The sequence below is a fragment of the Pseudophryne corroboree genome, chromosome 9 (genome assembly GCF_028390025.1).
Source record: "Pseudophryne corroboree isolate aPseCor3 chromosome 9, aPseCor3.hap2, whole genome shotgun sequence".
In the NCBI taxonomy this organism is placed as follows: domain Eukaryota; kingdom Metazoa; phylum Chordata; class Amphibia; order Anura; family Myobatrachidae; genus Pseudophryne; species Pseudophryne corroboree.
This window is the reverse complement of record NC_086452.1, coordinates 468,189,308-468,205,047: the sequence shown is the minus strand read 5'-3', so window position 1 is coordinate 468,205,047 and position 15,740 is coordinate 468,189,308. Positions and strand designations below refer to the sequence as shown.

Sequence of the window (15,740 nt, the reverse complement as noted above, 5' to 3'; positions counted from 1 at the left end):
TGCTGCTGTCTGAGCATTGAAACGTTTGTTAACTCAAACCTGTCTGGTCTATTTATTTCGAGTGCCGCCGCATATGGACATTGGCCCTCATTCCGAGTTGATCGCTAGCTGCTTTCGGTCGCAGCGCGGCGATCAGGCTAAAAATCTGCATTTCTGCGCATGCGTAACGGCCGCAGTGCGCACGCAGGGCGTACTTTCACACAAAACTATGCCGTTTCACACAAGGCCGAGCGACTCTTTTCAGTCGCACTGCTGATCGGTGAGTGATTGACAGGAAAGGGGCGTTTCAGGGCGGTAACTGACCGTTTTCCAGGAGTGTGCTAAAAAACGCAGGCGTGTCAGATTAAAACGCAGGCGTGCCTGGGGAAATGGGGGAGTGGCTGGCCGAACGCTGGGCGTGTATGTGACGTCAAAGCAGGAACTAATCTGTCTGAAGTGATCGCAAGGTAGGAGTAGGTTTGGAGCTACTCAGAAACTGCATGAAAATATTTAACAGCAAAACTGCGAACCTTTCGTTCGCACTTCTGCTAAGATACACTCCCAGAGGGCGGTGGCTTAGCGTTTGCACTGCTGCTAAAAGCAGCTAGCGAGCGATCAACTCGGAATGAGGGCCAATGTATTAACTGGATGTTTTAAGTATTGAGGAGTGCCACTTTACAAATATATATATATATATATATATATATACTAGGTGCTTCATCGCGCCCTACGGGCGCTCTTCACACCGTCGCAAGGGGCTACGCCCCCTTAACCCTTGCATGCCTTTCTGGGGTTTAATATTTGTATTATATGGAGTATTACCTGCATTCCTTTGTTAGTGGTTAAATATTGCACAATGAAAGGGCATGCGATGGTGAAGGAGGCGCAGCCCCTTGCGACGGCGTGAACAGCACCTGCAGGGCACAATGTACAGAATGTAGCGGGTGCGGGGGGGACTGCGGATGGTGTCTGTAGATGCTGCGGGTGGAGGGGAGGCAGAAGTGAGGGTGGGGCCCAGATGGGGAAGGTTCGGGAGGTGCTGCGCGTGGGGGAGGGGCAGAGGAGTGGGGGATGCAGATGGGGGAGGGGTCCGGAGGCACTGCAGGTGGGGGAGGGGCAGGGGTGAGGGGTGCCACGGGTGGGAGAGGGGCAGGTGTGGGGATGTTGTGGATGGGTGAAGGGTTCCCGGTGGTGCTGTGGGAAGGGACGGGAGTGCCGGGGGTTGGGTAGGGGACCGCAGGCACCATGGGTAGGGTAGGGGCAGGTACGGGTGTTGCGGCGGATGGGAAAGGAGGTCCGGAGGTGCTGCAGGTGGTGGAGGGGCAGGTGCGGGGGTGCCATTGGTGGGGGAGGGGTGGGTGAGGGGGGACCGCTGATGGAGGAGGGTGTCTGCAGATGCTGCGGGTGGAGGGGGGCAGGTGTGGGGGGAGACGTATAAGGGGGGTGAATGGTGGAAGGGGCCTGGAGGTGCTGTGGGTGGTGAAGGGGTGGAGGAGTGGGAGCCACGGGTGGTGTAGGGGGTCTGGAGGCACAGCATGTGGGGGAGGGGTGGAGTGCCGCATGTGGTGGAGGTGAAGGTGCGGAGGTGTAGTGCATTGGGGAGAGGTCTGGAGGCGCTGCGGGTACTGTACATGCCATAATAGGTAGTTGGAGGGTATGCAGTAACAGGGCCAGGACAGGGGTGACAGGGTCAGTACAGGGGTGACGGTACCAGGACAGGGGTGACGGGGCCAGGACAGGGGTGACGGGGCCAGGACAGGGGTGACAGGGCCAGGACAGAAATGATAGGGACAGGATAGGGGTGACAGGGCCAGGGTAGGGGCGGCAGGACCAGGACAGGGGTGACGGGGCCAGTATAGGGTTGACAGGGCAAGCACAGGGGTGACAGGGCCAGGATAGGGGTAACAGGGCCAGCATAAGGGTGACAGGGCCAGGATAAGGGTGAAAGGGCCAGGATAAGGGTGAAAGGGCCAGAATAAGGGTGGCAGGGCAAGGCCAGGGGTGACAGGGACATGACAGAACACAGGGCACGGGAGAGATTGGTATTAGGGACAAAACAGTGGTGACAGACAGATGTGTCTTACCGGAGTCACTGCTGCTGGCTGCTGCTGTTCCATTCCAACCTGTTGGGATCTGCTGCTGCTGGAGACTTGGCATGGCTGACTCTCTCAGGCTGGAGTCCTGCTTTCTCTGCCAGTCCGCATCCCTCCCCCCCTCCTCAGTCACACACCGCAGACCTCGCGCAGCTGCCGGGCACTGTGGTAAGGTGAGACTGGAAATGACTGGTTAGCCCCCAGGAGATGCTGCGGCTGGATGGAGGAGGGGGTCATAGCATGCACGTGGCGCGGACCTCACGGCTTCCGGGCACTGTGGTAAGGGGAGACTGGGAGTGACTGGTTAGCTCCCAGGAGACGCTGCGGCTGGAGAGAGGAGTGGGTCAGAGCCTGCAAGCAGCTCGGATTTCTGCAGCGCTACCCGCCAGCTAAAGTGTGTGAATGAGCTGGGTGCACTCCACTGCGGGTGGCAGCGCTGCAGCTAGCGGTGGGGTTGCCGGGGCTGGAGATAACAGAGGCAGTATGGAACCTGCACAGCGGCAGGTGCCCCACTAAACTGCAGCTAAGAAGCGTGGAGTGTGTCAGAAAGTGACGCTCCTCCGCACCAGAGAGACCCTGCTGAGTATGCCGATGTGGGGGGTCAAGCACACAGTGAGCCGGTGCCCGTCTGTCTGTATGACATACCCCTCACACACCCCCATACCTCCCAAATGTCCCGATTTTCGCGGGACAGTCCCATTTTTGGGGGTCTGTCCCGCTGTCCCACCCGCGGGTCGCAGTGTCCGGCGGTGGGGGGGGGGCAGTTGGAAAGCTCCTGTACTCGCTGTTCTGCTTAGCAGAGCAGCGGTGAATAGTGGAGACAGAGGGAGAGGGGGCATCAGGGGGTACGGATTACGGGGGGGGTTCCAGCAGCAGAGCCGGATTAAGGGGGGGGGGTGGCCAGGGGATACGTACCATTGGCCCCACAGTTTTAGGGGGCCCCCCGGCTGGAGTAGCTCTGTCCCAGCTCAGAAGCTCCCCCCGTCCTGCCAGCAACAGCGGCAGCATTGTGCTACAGTCAGCACACGCTGCTGCATATTGGCAGGTCTGTGGTGTTGCAGGGAGGAAGCAGTCGCCCTGCTTTCTTCTCCCTGTGCGGGTGTGTAGGGGGAGCGACCACCTCCTCTGGATTTAGCCCTAGCTGAGTGGCCAAAATCCCATTAAAAAATAAAAATAAAAATCGGAATTTGCATAAGGGGGCGTGGCCGCACGGGCCGCGATTAGGCCACGCCCCCAACCCCCCAGCAGGCACAGCAATGAGATAGGGCTCCCCTGTCTCAAGTGCCCTGTGCCCCCCGGACTCATAATCAGCCCCTGGGGGCATGCCAGCAGCTCACAGAGCGCTGGGCAAGCCCCCTCACTGACGAAAACGGGGGCCCTCCCGTGAAGCCACGCCCCCTTTTCGCTGAGTGTTTCCCTCCTTCTGCCTGGAGAAAGCTCCTGCAGAAAGCTGGGAGGTCTGCACCCCTGTCTGTGACATGCCCAATGCCCATGCTATCTGCTTCTGCTCCTAGTCTCCTGTAGATTTGGCCAGATCTCTGTGACTCATTTGAATAACTCCGCCCACTGTTGTGACTCCGCCCAGCGTTAGCAAATGAATCACAAGGTCACAGAATAGGGCTATTATATAGGAGATATATATATACACATACATAAACACACAGCTATACACATGTACTGTATGTCACAAACACACACACACATAGATAGATAGATATATATATATATCTCCTATATAATAGCCCTATTCTGTGACCTTGTGATTCATTTGCTAACGCTGGGCGGAGTCACAACAGTGGGCGGAGTTATTCAAATGAGTCACAGAGATCTGGCCAAATCTATAGGACACTAGGAGCAGCTGCAGAAGCAGATAGTATGGACATGGCACAGGCAGGGGTGCATACCTCCCAGCTTCTTCAGGAGACACACACACACACACACACACACACACACACACACACACACACAGAGCGAAAAGGGGGCGTGGCTTCATGGGAGGGCCCCGTTTTCGTCAGTGAGGGGGCATGCTCAGCGCTCTGTGAGCTGCTGGCATGCCCCCAGGTGCTGATTATGATTCCGGGGGGCCAGGGCACTTGAGACAGGGGAGCCCTATCTCATTGCTGTGCCTGCTGTGGGGTTGGGGGCGTGGCCTAATCGCGGGACGCGAGGCCACGCCCCTTATGCAAATTCCGGGGTTTTTTTTTTTTTTTTTTTTTAATGGGATTTTGGCCCCTCAGCTAGAGCTAAATCCAGAGGAGGTGGTCGCTCCCCCTACACACCCGCACAGGGAGAAGAAAGCAGGGAGACTGCTGCCTCCCTGCAACACCACAGACCTGCCAATATGCAGCAGCGTGTGCCGACTGTAGCACAATGTTGTTGCTGGCAGGACGGGGGGAGCTTCTGAGCTGGGACAGAGCTACTCCAGCCGGGGGGCCCCCCTAAAACTGTGGGGCCAACGGTACGTATCCCCTGGCCACCCCCCCCCCCCCCTTAATCCGGCTCTGCTGCTGGAACCCCAACTTAATCCGTACCCCCTGATGCCCCCTCTCCCTCTGTCTCCACTATTCACCGCTGCTCTGCTAAGCAGAACAGCGAGTACAGGAGCTTTCCAACTGCCCCCCCCCCCCACCGTGGGTCACTGCGATCCGCGGGTGGGACAGCGGGACAGACCCCAAAAAATGGGACTGTCCCGCGAAAATTGGGACATTTGGGAGGTATGGGGGTGTGTGAGGGCCATACTTGACCCCCACATCAGCATACTCAGCAGGGTCTCTCTGGCGCGGAGGAGCGTCACTTTCTGGTACACTCCACGCTTCTTAGCTGTAGTTTTGTGGGTCACCAGCCGCTGTGCACTTTCCGTACTGCCTCTGTTATCTCCAGCCCCGGCAACCCCACCGCTAGCTGCAGCGCTGCCACCCGCAGTGAGGTGCGCCCAGCTCCTTCACACACTTTAGCCGGCGGGTAGCGCTGCAGAAGTCCGCGCTGCTTGCAGGCTCTGACCCCCTCCTCCCTCCAGCAGCAGCGTCTCCTGGGAGCTAACCAGTCACTCCCAGTCTCCCCTTACCACAGTGCCTGCCAGCTGCGCGAGGTCTGCGGTGTGTGACTGAGGAGGGGGGGGAGTGATGCGGACGGGCAGAGGAAGCAGGACTACAGCCTAAGAGAGTCAGCCATGCCAAGTCTCCACCAGCAGCAGATCCCAACAGGTTGGAGTGGAACAGCAGCAGCCAGCAGCAGTGACTCCGGTAAGACATATCTGTCTGTCACCACTGTTCTGTCCCTAATACCAATCTCTCCCATGCCCTGTGTTCTGTCATGTCCCTGTCACCCCTGGCCTTGACCTGCCACCCTTATCCTGGCCCTTTCACCCTTATCCTGGCCCTGTCACCCTTATGCTGGCCCTGCTACCCCTATCCTGGCCCTGTCACCCCTGTGCTTGCCCTGTCAACCCTATTCTGGCCCTGTCACCCCTGTCCTGGTCCTGCCGCCCCTACACTGACCCTGTCACCCCTATCCTGTCCCTGTCATTTCTGTCCTGGCCCCGTCGCCCGTGTCCTGGCCCCGTCACCCCTGTCCTGGCCCCCGCATCTACAGACACCCTCCTCCATCCGCGGTCCCCCCCTCACCCACCCCTCCCCCACCAATGGCACCCCCGCACCTGCCCCTCCACCACCTGCAGCACCTCCGGACCTCCTTCCCCATCCGCCGCAACACCCGTACCTGCCCCTCCCCTATCCATGGCGCCTGCGGACCCCTACCCCACCAGCGGCACTCCCGCCCCTTCCCATCCCACAGCACCTCCGGAACCCTTCACCCATCTGCAACATCCCCACACCTGCCCCTCCCCCACCCATGGCACCCCTGCCCCTCCCCCACCTGCAGTGCCTCCGGACCCCTACCCCATCTGCATCCCCCACTCCTCTGCCCCTCCCCCACCCGCAGCACCTCCCAACCCTTCCCCATCCGGGCCCCACCCCCACTTCCGCCCCCCCCCTCCATCCGCAGCATCTACAGACACCATCCGCAGTACCCCCCCTCACCCGCTACATTCTGTACATTGTGGCCTGCAGGTGCTGTTCACGCCGTCGCAAGGGGCTGCACCTCCTTCACCATCGCACACCCTTTCATTGTGCAATATTTAACCACTAACAAAGGAATGCAGGTGATACTCCACATAACACAAATATTGAACCCCAGAAAGGCATGCAAGGGTTAAGGGGGCGTAGCCCCTTGCGACGGTGTGAAGAGCGCCCGTAGGGCGCGATGAAGCACCTAGTATATATATATATATATATATATCACACATATACACACAGTATATATATATATATATATATTATACTGTATAGCACACATGTATATCACAAACACACACAAAGCTATATCTATAGCACACATGTATGTCACAAACACACGCTCTTAGCTACACACACACAAGACTCTATAGCACACATGTATGTCACAAACACACACAGATAGCTATATAGATAGAACACAAACATACACCTCTTTCACATTCAAATAAAACACAGCCAGCATCATTTTTTACAGCAAGTAAAGCAAACAGGCCACCATCACAAAAAACGTGTGTCCCCATGCAAGTCAGCCACACACCTGTAGAGTAAATGCTGACCCAGCCACTGCCATTTATAAATATACCGCTCCCCAAAACCACCTCCCACCCACATGCAAGACACACACCTGCTAGTTGTTGCAGTCACTGCCTCACCCGACCAGCTCTCCGTCAGACACAAAGCCAGCCACATGGAGCAGACTGCCTGAGAGGAGCAGCTGTGCTCTCCAGCTCCCCCTACTGTTCACTCAGCCAGCCTCTCAGTTTAAATATAAGGACGGATGCTGCTGCAGCGTTATAGACAGCCCGAGGAGCGTCAAGACACATCGGTTAGCTGCGCCGATGGATCGGCGGGCAGGGGGGGTTTCCAGGTACTCGGAAACCCCCCCTGCGTGCGCGTATGCAGAGATAGCGGTCCTGCTGCTGGGTTGTTGCCCTCCTACAGCCTCCTCCACGTCTCCTGATGTACTGGCCTGTCTCCTGGTAGCGCCTCCATGCTCTGGACACTACGCTGACAGACACAGCAAACCTTCTTGCCACAGCTCGCATTGATGTGCCATCCTGGATGAGCTGCACTACCTGAGCCACTTGTGTGGGTTGTAGCATACTTGCCTACCTGACCCTCTCCATGAGGGAGAAAATGCTCTGTTCCTGGACTTTCCTGGTAATGTATGATTGCCATCACCTGTGGTGAAACTCCTTTCTTATCAATTAACTAGCTCACCACAGGTGATGGCAATCATACATTACCAGGAAAGTCCAGGAACAGAGCATTTTCTCCCTCAGGGAGAGGGTCAGGTAGGCAAGTATGGGTTGTAGACTCCGTCTCATGCTACCACTAGAGTGAAACCACCTGCAGAACAACTCCTTTATTGGGGGTGTCTTGCTAATTGCCTATAATTTGCACCTGTTGTCTATTCCATTTGCACAACAGCATGTGAAATTGATTGTCAATCAGTGTTGCTTCCTAAGTGGACAGTTTGATTTCACAGAAGTGTGATTGACTTGGAGTTACATTGTGTTGTTGAAGTGTTCCCTTTATTTTTTTTAGCAGTGTATATATATTAGAGATGTGCACCGGAAATTTTTCGTGTTTTGTGTTTTGGTTTTGGATTCGGTTCTGCGGCCGTGTTTTGGATTCGGACGCGTTTTGGCAAAACCTCCCTGAAAATTTTTTGTCGGATTCGGGTGTGTTTTGGATTCTGTGTTTTTTTTTCAAAAACCCCTCAAAAACAGCTTAAATCATAGAATTTGGGGTTAATTTTGATCCTATAGTATTATTAACCTCAATAACCACAATTTTCACTCATTTCCAGTCTATTCTGAACACCTCACACCTCACAATATTATGTTTAGTCCTAAAATTTGCACCAAGGTCGCTGGATGACTAAGCTAAGCGACCCAAGAGGGCGGCACAAACACCTGGCCATCTAGGAGTGGCACTGCAGTGTCAGACAGGACGGCACTTAAAAAAATTGGCCCCAAACAGCACATGATGCAAAGAAAAGAGAAAAAGAGGTGCACCAAGGTCGCTGGACGGCTAAGCTAAGCAACACAAACACCTCAATATCACAGGAATTATTTGTTCTAATCAATGGTATTATTGGTCCAAATCACTGGAAGAAAATGAAAAAATCACTGGAATTATTTGGCAAGATCACTGTAATTAATAATTATAAATCACTGATATTAATTAGTAAAATCTCGCTATCGCCTGCCTAGTGAAGTGGAATCTAGATGGGATTTTGTACCGGGGGACACAATAACTTCATCAATTGTCTAAATCCCACTGCACTAATGGCGGAAAACGGGCACACGTCTAACATAGCACTGATTATACTGAGAACTGATTATACTGATCACTGATGATACTACGGAGAACTGACACTGAGCAGCGAGAACAGCACTGGACTTTTGTACTGTAGTATACTGGTCACCACAATGCAGCACTGACACTGAGCACAGATATTAAGCACTGATCAGGAGACTAGAAGTGACACAGAGCTGCAAGATACAGCAATGGCCTACTGTACTGTACTACTATATACTGGTGGTCACCACAATGCTGCACTGTACTACTATATACTGGTCACAACAATGCAGCAGATATTGAGCACTGATCAGGTTACTAGAACTGAGTCTGACACGGAGCTGCAAGATACAGTGTCACTCCTCTCCCATCTACATCTCTGATCTTATCTCCCTTTACATTCCCACACGTCCTCTTCGCTCTGCTAATGCACGACGACTTTCCTGCCTACGGATCACCTCCTCCCACTCCTACCTCCAAGATTTTTCACGTGCTGCACCACTTCTCTGGAATTCCCTACCTCTCCCCCTCAGACTCTCCACCTCTCTACAAAACTTCAAACGGGCTCTCAAGACCCACTTCTTCACCAAACCCAGCCAAATCTCATCCTAACCCTCTGTTCTACACTCTCCATGTACCCCATCTGTGTCACCCGTCTGTCTACCCCTCCCCTTTAGAATGTAAGCTCTCACGAGCAGGGCCCTCTTCCCTCATGTGCTTATCCTTTCTTACTTTAATAATCTTCAACTGCATCAACTCCAGCAGTCTTCTGCCACCTGATACTTATTCCAGTGTCATCTGCTGATGTAGCTATGTTTATTTACCCTGTACTTGTCCTATATTGTCTTCAACTGTAAGTCGCTGTTTTCCTGTTTGATTATTTATGTACTCTGTAATTGGGCGCTGCGGAACCCTTGTGGCGCCATATAAATAAAGGATAATAATAATAATAATAATAATAATACAGCAATGGCCTACTGTACTGTACTATATGTATCAGTGGCGTAACTTCATCCCAATTGCCCGGAGGCAAGATAAATGTTGTGCCCCCCCCTTACAAAAAATTATTTGTGTGAGCCATGTCACCCTCCCCACTGTGTGAGACAGAGAGAGGGAGACACGGAAACAGGGAGAGAGAGAGAAAGAGAAAGAGAGAGAGAGGGAGAGACAAAGGGAGATAGACAGGGAGGGGGGATATAGACGGGGAGAGGGAGAGAGAGTCTAATGGAGAGAGACAGAGGGAGAGACGCAGAAACAGGGAGAGAGAGAGAAAAGGGAGAGAGACAGAGACACACACACACAGAGACAGGGACATAGGGAAAGGGAGATAGAGACAGAGAGAGAGAGAAAGACAGAAAGAGAGAGATACAGGGAGAGATGCAGAGACAGGTAGAGCGACAATATGGGGGGAGAGAGAGACGAGGGAGAGACAGGGAGGAAGATGCAGAGATGGGGAGAGAGGGACAGAGATGGGGAGAGAGGGACAGAGATGGGGAGAGAGACAGGGAGAGAGACAAAGAGTCGAGGAGAGAGACAGGGAGAGAGACAGAGACTAGGAGAGAGAGACGCAGAGATGGGGAGAGACGGAGGGAGGGGGCGAGAGACGCAGTGAGAGAGAAAGACGGAGGGAGACGGAGAGAGAGAGAGAGACGAGAGAGAGAGAAAGAGACGGAGGGAGACAGGGAGAGAGACAGATGGGGAGAGAGAGATGAGGTAGAGAGACAGAGACGGAGGGAGTTAGACAGATGGAGAGAGACAGGGAGAGAGACAGAGACTAGGAGAGAGACAGAGACTAGGAGAGAGAGACGCAGAGATGGGGAGAGATGGAGGGAGGGGGCGAGAGACACAGTGAGAGAGAAAGACGGAGGGAGACGGAGAGAGAGAGACGAGAGAGAGAGAAAGAGATGGATGGAGACAGGGAGAGAGACAGATGGGGAGAGAGATGAGGTAGAGAGACAGAGATGGAGGGAGATAGACAGATGGAGAGAGACAGGGAGAGATACAGAGACTAGGAGAGAGACAGGGAGAGAGACAGATGGGGAGAGAGATGAGGTAGAGAGACAGAGATGGAGGGAGATAGACAGATGGAGAGAGACAGGGAGAGAGACAGAGACTAGGAGAGAGACAGGGAGAGAGACAGATGGGGAGAGAGATGAGGTAGAGAGACAGAGATGGAGGGAGATAGACAGATGGAGAGAGACAGGGAGAGAGACAGAGACTAGGAGAGAGACAGGGAGAGAGACAGATGGGGAGAGAGATGAGGTAGAGAGACAGAGATGGAGGGAGATAGACAGATGGAGAGAGACAGGGAGAGAGACAGAGACTAGGAGAAAGACAGAGACTAGGAGAGAGAGACGCAGAGATGGGGAGAGATGGAGGGAGGGGGCGAGAGACACAGTGAGAGAGAAAGACGGAGGGAGACGGAGAGAGAGAGACGAGAGAGAGAGAAAGAGATGGATGGAGACAGGGAGAGAGACAGATGGGGAGAGAGATGAGGTAAAGAGACAGAGATGGAGGGAGATAGACAGATGGAGAGAGACAGGGAGAGATACAGAGAATAGGAGAGAGACAGGGAGAGAGACAGATGGGGAGAGAGATGAGGTAGAGAGACAGAGATGGAGGGAGATAGACAGATGGAGAGAGACAGGGAGAGAGACAGAGACTAGGAGAGAGACAGATGGGGAGAGAGATGAGGTAGAGAGACAGAGATGGAGGGAGATAGACAGATGGAGAGAGACAGGAAGAGAGACAGAGACTAGGAGAGAGACAGAGACTAGGAGAGAGAGACGCAGAGATGGGGAGAGATGGAGGGAGGGGGCGAGAGACACAGTGAGAGAGAAAGACGGAGGGAGACGGAGAGAGAGAGACGAGAGAGAGAGAGAAAGAGATGGATGGAGACAGGGAGAGAGACAGATGGGGAGAGAGATGAGGTAGAGAGACAGAGATGGAGGGAGATAGACAGATGGAGAGAGACAGATGGGGAGAGAGAGATGAGGTAGAGAGACAGAGATGGAGGGAGATAGACAGATGGAAAGAGACAGGGAGAGAGACAGGAGAGTGAAAGATGGGGAGAGAGGAAGAGATGGAGACAAAGAGAGAGAGAGACATGGAAAGGAGGGAGAGAGACATGGAAAGGAGGGAGAGAGACATGGAAAGGAGGGAGAGAGCCATGGAAAGGAGGGAGAGAGCCATGGAAAGGAGGGAGAGAGCCATGGAGGGAATGAGAGAGACATGGAAAGGAGGGAGAGAGCCATGGAGGGAATGAGAGAGACATGGAAAGGAGGGAGAGAGACATGGAAAGGAGGGAGAGAGATATGGAGGGAATGAGAGAGAGTTGCTTCTTGTACACAATGGAACGGCATCCCAATCCCCGTTGGCACTCTTACCCAATGGCAGCAGTGGCGGATTGGGCAGGGTGCCAGCTGCCCCCCTGGGCCAGCACATTGTAGACTGTTTGGGGAACCGGAGTAGTGTGCAGCGCATGTACTACGGGCGGGAGCCATGTGACCTGTGCTCCCGGCGCTCTGATTGTATTTTGTCCTATCACTCACACCGATCGTGGTGTAAGGGGGCGGGGTTTCAGGGAGTGTACCTCTATGCTCTCCTCCTCCGGGATGTCCGCAGACTCTGCCTCCTCTATCTGTACCAAAGCAGTGGAGGCAGCGCCTCTGGGTCCTCCTGCTATGTGCAGCACTGCCCGGGTCTACCTCTGGATCCTCCTTCCTTCCGCAGCACTCGTCAGCTCTCAGCTGAGTCCTTGTACGTGTCCCCGCTCTCCACCCCTCGGGAGAGATGTTTTGTTAAAAGCTGGTGTGTGTTGGATACACATCGGTATGGTGTCGTGGTCCCTTGTCTCCTAAGACTTTTGGGTCTTGCATGAGGGGGATCTTTTAGTGACCCCCCCCCCCCCCACTGAGTCTCTAGGTCACAGAGGCGGAGCAGCAATTGATGCTGATCGCAAGAAGGGTAGGTTGGGAGACAATGGAGGAGGCATGTGCCCCTTCAGGGCTGGAGCCCGGCGGCAACAGACTCCATTGCCTCCGAGAGTTCCGCCCCTGATATGTATACTGCTGGTCACCAAAATGCTGCACTGTCCTACTATATACTGCTCACAATAATGCAGCACAGAGATAGTATACTTGACACAGAGCTGCAAGATACAGCAATGGCCTACTGTACTGTACTACTATAATTATATACTGGTGGTCCCCAGTCCCCACAATGCAGCACACTGATCAGATATTTGCAGCACACTGAGCACAGATTTGGAGCGTTTTCAGGCAGAGAACATAGATATTTTCAGCACACTCAGCACAGATATTTGCAGCACACTGAGCACAGATATTTGCAGCACACTGAGCACAGATATTTGCAGCACACTGAGCACAGATATTTGCAGCACACTGAGCACAGATATTTGCAGCACACTGAGCACAGATATTTGCAGCATACTGAGCACAGATTACGGAACTTTTCAGGGAGAGAACGCAGCCACGTCCTCTCCGTTCAATCTCCAATGCACGAGTGAAAATGGCGGCGACGCGCTGCTCTTTATATAGAATACGAATCTCGCGAGAATCCGACAGCGGGATGATGACGTTCGGCCGCGTTCGGGTTAACCGAGCAAGGATGGAAGATCCGAGGCTGCCTCGGACCCGTGTAAAATAGGTGAAGTTCGGGGGGGTTCGGATCTCGGAGAACCGAACCCGCTCATCTCTAATATATATATATATATATATATATATATATATATATATATATATTTGTGCATGTATACATACACACATACTGTACCTCTTCATTGAAACGTTCCACTCTTCCTCTCCAACCTCTGCTTTCCCCTTCTTTACTCCTCTCTCCATTCTGTGTTCCGTATTATAATTTAATCCAATTTTGTTTTCACTTGATCTCTGTATGTATGTATTTATATATATGTAAGTTGTGTTCTTGTCTGTACTACTCTGAAAATGTCACTTGTTACCACTTGTATGGGGGGCACTGAATGAAGGACGGACAAATGTACTGTATATGGTGAGCAGGCGTTCACTAATGATATAATGTACTGGAGGTGAAACGCGTTACACTGCAGAGTTTACAGAAAGGCAATTTCATACACTGCAGGAGCCAGGGAGCACAGACAGATATATAACTGTATATTGTAACATTAGTCTTAGGGGTGTATTCAATTCAAGTTGGAACTGCCGTCTTGTTGGAAAGACGTCAGTTTCTGACTTTTTTAGGTCGGATAGTGTTCCAACCTATTCAATTGGGCTGCCATGTTTCCGACAGGTCGGCAATTCCGACTCGTTGGAAAACATGTGGATCGGCAAATTAACCGCGCATCCATGTGTTTTGTCAGATTCGCGGCCAAATCCGACAGGTTTTAGCCCCGTTTCCGACAATATCAATCCGACTTTAAAAAAATTGAATACTGAAATGTCGGATCCTTTCCGTCGGAAAGGATCTGACATCAATTGAATACCCCCCTTAATGTGAAACGCCTTTTGTGATTTAGAACATAGGGTGGGACGGATGCAATTACGCCCGAGTATGGTGGGTGTGCGGGAAGGCGGCTGAATTCGGACGTTTTCTTTAAAGAGGAAATCACTTACAAGGCAAAACTATGCCATGTAAGGGATTGCCGCTTTAAAAAAATAAATCAGAGTTTGACTGGCATCCCACTCGGCCGCTGAACTATGGCGTCATTACATTTGGCTCAGAGTGTATGAGTGCTGAATCCCCTTTGCCGTAACATTTTCAATCATTTATCGCTGCTACTGTATCTCACCTTCATACTGATGTTACTATTGTGAATATTTATTACACAGATGAACGATTATTCGGCCCATTTACACTGGAACCAAAGTAATATTGGAGAATTTGTTCTGTCCAGTATATCTCCTGTCTACGAGATCCAGCTGCTGCTCTTCATGTCCTTTACCGCTGTCTACATCATTACATTACTCGGCAATGCAGTCATTATCCTAGTTATACAGCTGGACACTCGTCTCCAAACCCCTATGTACAGCTTCCTGACCAACCTGTCATTCCTGGATGTCTGTTACTCATCAGTGACCGTCCCCAAATTGCTGAATGCACTTATAGCCGATAACTGGAGAATCACGTACTATGGCTGCATTGCGCAGATGTACTTCTTCCACGTACTGGGCAGCACCGAAATGTTCCTCCTTTCCGTTATGGCGTACGACCGATATGTGGCCATATGCAGCCCCCTACGTTATCCAATCTTAATGAGAAGATCCATAAGTCTATTGTTAGGTGTCGGTGCGTGGACCGGTGGTTTCCTGCATTCCACGTTCCACACCGCGTTCATCCTTAGACTATCCTTCTGTGGTCAGAATGAGATGGACAACTTCTTCTGTGACGCTACGCCCCTTATTAAACTGTCCTGTTCCGATACCACCATTGACGCAATCCTGCTCGCCACCACCCCAGGAATACTGGGTCCGTCATGCTTTATGTTAATCCTTGTATCGTATACTAACATCGTAAGCAGCATTCTGAGAATTAGCTCCAGAGAAGGGAGATATAAGACCTTCTCTACCTGTGCGTCACATCTAATCACGGTCTCTATATTCTACGGTACCGGTATCATTGTGTATATACAGCCCATGTCGGTGTATTCATCTGATAACAGGTTTATTACAGTGTTCTATGCTGTTATAACACCTATGTTAAATCCTATTATATACACATTGAGGAACAAGGAGGTAAAGAGGGCGCTACAAAAAGTATTGTTTCAGCAGAATGTTTTGCATAAAAAAATAAAGACTTCACGATCTTGTGATTAATCTGCGCCAATATATTTAGAATAATAAATGGAAGTATTCAACAAATTAGAACAGTAACAATTTCAAATGGATACTTGTGCCGATTCTGAGTAGGATGTAGCGGCGTTACTGACTGCCAGTCACACGTCTGCGACATTATGCAAAGGCTGCTACAAAGCCCTTCCCTGGTTTCCTTCCATGCGTCTGAATGTGCAAGAGCTGAGACGCCCACTTTCTGCATCCGTACACGCAGTAATACAGCCTGGTGCATGTTTAGATGACGCCATCGGTCGCATCATCGAAGCTTGCGACAGCATTGCGGCAAGTGCAGTTTCTCAGTCTGAGTATGGCTCCCATGTTAGCGACTGTGCGTCTTTGTACCCAGCCACTATCAGCGACAATACACTTCACACAAGAAACAGAGAGTAACTGTATAGGTGCACTGAGACCTTCTTCTATTAACTAAAATCAATAATTTTATTTATATGCTTTAAAAT

At 52.0% G+C, this 15,740-nt stretch overlaps 1 protein-coding gene across 1 annotated transcript; it reads left to right on the top strand.

The window, feature by feature from the left end:
- Positions 1-14,280: 14,280 nt before the first annotated feature.
- Positions 14,281-15,264, top strand: LOC134958857 (olfactory receptor 10G4-like). Its single transcript, XM_063941563.1, has one exon. The coding sequence runs from the start codon at positions 14,281-14,283 to the stop codon at positions 15,262-15,264; it is 984 nt and encodes a 327-aa protein (XP_063797633.1).
- Positions 15,265-15,740: the final 476 nt, after the last annotated feature.

Excerpts from the sequence above, each read along its gene's own strand:
- LOC134958857 (XM_063941563.1), top strand. The coding sequence starts at position 14,281 with ATGAACGATTATTCGGCCCATTTACACTGGAACCAAAGTAATATTGGA.